General features: G+C 39.1%; 1 protein-coding gene across 1 annotated transcript; it reads left to right on the forward strand.

Moving 5' to 3' along the window:
- Positions 1 to 2404: 2404 nt before the first annotated feature.
- On the forward strand, positions 2405 to 5491 carry LOC309711782 (zona pellucida sperm-binding protein 3-like; the record flags this gene model as incomplete). The annotated part of the gene is made up of 11 exons (XM_082542238.1): positions 2405 to 2518; positions 2604 to 2691; positions 2781 to 2870; positions 3372 to 3679; positions 3957 to 4075; positions 4205 to 4308; positions 4397 to 4574; positions 4686 to 4803; positions 4898 to 4980; positions 5197 to 5285; positions 5402 to 5491. 11 exons carry the CDS (start codon positions 2405 to 2407, stop codon positions 5464 to 5466), a joined length of 1356 nt encoding a protein of 451 aa, XP_082398364.1. The 3' UTR covers positions 5467 to 5491.
- Positions 5492 to 5957: the final 466 nt, after the last annotated feature.

Below are 5957 nucleotides of genomic sequence, written 5' to 3' on the forward strand. Positions count from 1 at the left end.
GACACACACACCTACCTTTCCTCTGGCTATCAGCAGTTAATAAATAAGGGAAATGAGCAGAAAGAGCTCATTAATATCAGTGAAGGTGAGCTGCTAACAGCCCCAGGAGACTGCTACTGTTTATACATGAGAGGGAGAGGGAGAGAGGGGTGGTGGTGGGTGGTGAGGGTGTTCTCCAGAGCTAAAAAATAAAACAACAATGCCACTCCTTGAATGGTCATTCGAGGCCGGCACCACAAAGCCTGTCAGTTTCTCTTCTTTTACACACACATGCATTATTAGCACATAGGCACCGCATTGACATTGCTCCACCGTGTATGAAGAGAGTTCCAAATATTTCCTTTTTTCCATTCCTGAGATATTTCCATTACATCACTATGTGCAGCACTTTCACGTCATAGCCTGGAGGTCCTGGGTTTGACTTTGGATAATTCTGAATGTGAGTGTGATCAGCTGTGATACCCCTGACGAGCTGCCACAGGTTTATACTCGATAGCTGAGATCTGGTTCTGGTTTCTGGTCCTCTCACTGTAGTCTCCCCTCTGTCTCTCAAGGTTCTCAGTTACAAAAAGAACAGAGCTCATTGTGTTTTTGTCCTTGTGCATGAATGTGTTTCAGCATTTGTTTTGGCCTGGGTGTTACTGTGACCTTGGCTGGACTAATTATTTCTATGCAGAACACAGAGGTACAGCAGCGACTCATAAACAGTTTTACGAGGATGGACTCTAGCAATTAATTCGTCTTTGACACACAAACAGAGTCATATCGAACATTTTCTGTCTAATTTTTAATATATTAAATAAATTATATATATATATATATATATATATATATAAAAATGTGTATTATTCATTTTGATATGGCAAAAATAGAACAGATGTTGTTTCTTACGTTAAATATATTTATACTACGTGCGCACAGAGCTGGGTCTGAACTCATTTGTAATATATCTATATCATGGCTAAAGCACTTCTGGATGGATGCAAACTGCATTTCGTTGCCTTGTACCTGTGACATGTGCAATAACAATAAAGTTGAATTCTATTCTATTCTATTCTATTTCTCAATGATGAAATAACAACTGTAACGAGAAGCAACTGATGACAGCTTATTGCTGAAACATGTCTTTTTTGCCCTTTACTAAAAGTAGAGCAAGAGAGTGTGCTTTCTCTCTGTGATTTCTCTCTTTTCTCAAAGTAACAACTGAACCTCTGTGATGCAGCAGTTTTATTTAGCATATAAAAAAGCTGAGTGATTGTATAATACACTATGAAGACAATGCAAAAATGTTTCTTTACCTGTAAAGATTTTTTTTGCTCCCTAAACTGGAAACTCTTTAATAATTCAAATAGTTGGACAACTTAGTGTTTAATCAGACTGTTCTGTTCCTCTTTTTTCTTTTTTGATGCCCTGTCAACAAGACCAGGTGGCCAGCATGTCCTGTAGATGTAGTAGAATGGAGTCCTATAGCAAATTATTCAAATTAAGACCAAACTGTCTGTCTTGTTAGACTTTATTTTAAGATGAGCCAGCCTAAACATTAGCATGGATGATCAGTATAATTAAATACACATAATATTTAATTATGTGTATGTCAATATCTGTGACATACACATTTTTGTAAGCAGTATTCATTCATAAGCATTGATTCATATAGATTCAAATAGGATTTTTATAATGTTCTGTATATCTGTGGGCTTCCAAAAAGCCTTATTGTTTATAAAATATTGCATTAAATGATTTTAAATTACTGCTAAATATTTTAAATGTGTTATTTTTGTGTTGGTAGATAGATATGCATGAACATTCAGAATGATGGACTCTGAAAGAGGTTAGCACAGGTTTATTGACAGGATGTGGCAAAAAGGCAAGAAAAAAAAAACACTGTCTGTAATGCTGCTGGTTCCCAGAGTGGGCAGACACTCGCTATCACACATACTTGAGGGTATCCAAAATGCTTAGAGGTCTGCACAGAAACAGAGGTTATTTCCAAAAGTGCAATGGCTGCTTCAGTCTTAAGAAACCATCTTGATGACCAGAAATGGTAGGTGAAACTTTGACAGGAAGGCGGAGAAACCCGCGCAACCAGGGTTACCTTTGAGAGAGGTAAACAGAATTTGCGGTATATGATACTGACTTCATTGTTGTAAAGCTGGTTCAACCACAGGTGAACAAAACGTTGTAAAAGACAACCTTAATTTCACTCAAATACCAACCAGCAGCAATAATACATGACTGAGTAAACATACACACAGAACCCAAAGGAAAAGGGGAACAACATCAGATTTGGACTTGGATTTGGACTGGCAATAAGTACAGGTCTCAGAAATAATACTTTCTGGGTTTGGGGGTGTTGATCTGCACTGAGCCAAGCTAATCCAAGTCTGGAGGTGGTGCCGGTGCCATGGCTTTGATCTGCCTCCTTCCTGCCTGGGAGCATTTCGTTACAGTTGTGAGCAGTGGTGATGAAAAGCTGATGTGTTTAAAAAGAAAATTGATGACAAAACAAATAAAGAAGGTCAGGAGGATCAACAGTGTGGACTCTATGGGGCTGCATTTCAGTCAGTGTAGTTGGGGATCTTATTTATCTGGTCTCCAAACAGGTAAACATGACTCAGCTGCAGAATCATCAGGTCAATCACATAGTGGGCAGGGCCAAGAGTCAGCTCTACAAAGCCACCTTTTGCACAGGTGAACCTGTTTCAAACAGATGAAACACAGCAAACACATGCCTGACAAAATGATCCGAATCTTTTTTTGTCTCGTTTGTGGTGCTTTAGCAGCAGCTCGGGAGTCCAACCAGATCCTCCATCCTGCAGCCAACAGGTTTGGAAACCACAGAGCAAACCAGCAAGTCCAGAGACCAGCAGGTACACAACACACGAAGTGATGATTTTTCATTTCTCTAGAAGTTAAATATGTATTTTTGTATATTACAAATAAATATAATCTTAATTTTATCTAAAATGATGTCAAATCAATCATCAGAGCAATAACATTTATGCTTACTGCATCATTTCTAATTCTGATGAATCTTATGAATTTCATTGTGTTGTATGCATAGTACAGTATAGGTGTTATGGTGTATGGTGTCGTACACAATTTCTCAGTTTAGTAGTGAGAAGCTGTAATTTTCTCACTACTGCTCACTGTGGCTTAATACCAAATGACTTTCATTGGTGCTACACTGGTAAGGAAACAATCCTTGGACAGTCTCTACTAAAATATTTGCAAGTTTTGTTTATTAAAGCTATCTTTGGGTTTTGCAGACAAAAAACCTTTTTGAGACTGGGCTGGCTGTTGTTGAACTGCACAACTGTTCAGCACTAAAAGAACAAAACAAACTGAGAGAAGCCATATTTCTTTGTAAGCTGTCCAACAGAAGGAACCACCTTTCCTTGAACCATTGTCTTGGAGATTTCCAGCGGAACCAACTAAAGATGAACCTCGTTTCCCTCCAAACTTTGAGTTGAGAACTCCAATGGCACCTGAAAGCATCAAAGTCATCTGTGGGGAAAACTCGATCAGAGTGGAAGCCAAGAGAGACCTGTTGGGGTCTGGTGTTCTGGTTCAGACTACAGATGTCACACTGGGAGGATGTGCTGCTACAGAGGAAGATCCTAAGGCTCAGATTCTAATCTTTGAGTCAGAGCTTCATGGCTGTGGCAGTCAGTTACTGGTGAGGCTTAAATGTTCAAATTAATATGCACTTTCACCAAGGTCTGACATTTCCTTTTCCTGTTTCTTTGTTAGATTCTTCACCATCTCTGGTATTCAGTCAATAAAATAATTATGTTGGCATAAATCAATAGTGGTGTTTGGGTTTTAATTGTGTTTGACTTAGGAACTAGTCAAGACAAACTGCAGACCAATCAGTAGGAATATGTGTTCATACTAGTGTTTGTGTGAAAGTTCACATTAATGGAACTTGAAATGTTCTTACAACTATACTTCAGATGTCTGAGGAGTCATTCATTTATGTGTTCACACTGCTCTACACGCCCAGCCCTCTGGGGGGCAGTCCCATCGTCCGAACTATAGATGTCTCCGTCAGCATCGAGTGTCACTACCGGAGGTCAGGCTTTTTTATTTTTCTAACTCAACCAAAAGGATGTCTTTTTGATAAAGCTGGACCCTGAAGTCAGACTCTGTCAAAGTTTTTCTTTTTCAGGTGTTTGCAGTTGGGTTTTGTTTTGTGTTTTAGGAAGAATGATGTGAGCAGTGATGTGCTGAAGCCAAATTGGGCTCCTTTCAGTGAGACCAAAGCATCAGAGGAAAGTCTCTACTTCTCCCTCAGATTAATGACTGGTGGGTCTCTTTGTTGTTCACATATTACAGTAACTTTTCAGGTCCTCTGATTGCGTACGTTCTCTTCTTTTTGTGCTGTATCTTTCAGATAACTGGCAGTTCCCTCGTTCAAGTACTCAGTTTTTTCTGGGAGACATGATGAAGTTTGAAGCTTCAGTTGAACAGTTTCACCACATCCCTCTCAGAGTAACTGTAGACAGCTGTGTGGCAACTGTGGTCCCAAACGTGGACACTGTCCCTCGATACGCATTCTTGGGAAATAATGGGTCAGTTTACTGTACTCTGTAACCCAAAAATATGTTTATGTTGTTACTTGTATGTTTTAGCCTTGCTCTTCTAAATGTGAGTTTAATATGAGAGTTCTGTGTTGTGTACAGGTGTATGTTTGACAGTCAGCTGGCAGGATCCAGCTCTCACTTCCTGCCTCAGTCTCACAAAGACAAACTACAATTTGAGTTGGAGGCCTTCAGGTTCCAGCACGGAAACAGTGGTGTGGTAAGATATGCAACAGCTTTCCTGCCAGGCAGATGCTGGTTTCACATCATTGCTCAGAAATGTAGATTTTGCTTCTTTGTATGTGTCTCGTTAGATATACATTACCTGCAGCCTGAGGGCCACGGAAGCTGCTGCAAATGTCAATGCCACCAACAAAGCCTGTTCATTCTCCAGTGGGTAAGACACTAGCAGTGTTACTACAAAACTCCCATCCTCAAATTTCATCTTCAGTTGCTTAAAAGGATTTTAATTTTAACTCTGTAGTATTTTAGGACTAGTACCAATTTCTTGATTAGAAAGATATAAATAATAATAGTATACTCATTGTATTTGGTGCACTCAGCTAACTAACAAGTACGAGGAGTAAGTAAGAGAAACCTTTTTGAATGACAGGTGGAGGGAGGCCAGTGGTATCCATCATGCCTGCTCCTGCTGTGACACAGACTGCAGGGCAGGCACAAAGAGCAGCCTGACTGTAAAGGGTAAGCAGCAACACACTCACTCACATAAAATTTACACGAATAAATATTTTTCTCAGTTCAAATATGAAAATCTATACAAATATTAAGGTTGATGTCACACTGTTTATCTGTTGAAGGTACAAAGTGGGAACAGGAAATGGCTGTTGGACCAATCACAGTAAAGGAGAAACCTCTAAGATGAAAAATGACTTTATTCAATAATAAAGGTCTTTTACACTAATTAGGCCCAAGTTTGTGTCCTTGGTTTGTTTGAAGATCGGAGTTAAATCAAAAAAATGGAAAACTTGTAGGAAACTTGTTTTTCTTTTTGAAATGTAATTTCTACTACGGAGCCGATTTTGAGGTTTAGCTTTTTGTTTGTTTAATTTAGGTGTGAATTCTTAGTTTTGTTCTAAGAGGAAATGCTGTTTCAGGATTAATCTGTTTATGAATATGAAATCTGGCAGTTTTAGTGTGAAAGAATTAGTTGGCCTGTACAGTCCTAAACCCTGTGGGAAGACTTCCTACCGTAGAGGAGTTAAAGCTATTGTAACAGCAAAGAGTGGGCCTACATCATGGTAAATACTAGATTAATAATCTAATGTCACCCTAGTTCATGTGCATGTGAGATGGATGAGCAAATATTTTTGGCAATGCGGTGTATTTCAAATCATTCAGCAGTTACTGGTGCTG

The sequence above is a fragment of the Aulonocara stuartgranti genome (genome assembly GCF_965226115.1).
Source record: "Aulonocara stuartgranti genome assembly, chromosome: 7".
Classification (NCBI taxonomy): Eukaryota; Metazoa; Chordata; class Actinopteri; order Cichliformes; family Cichlidae; genus Aulonocara; species Aulonocara stuartgranti.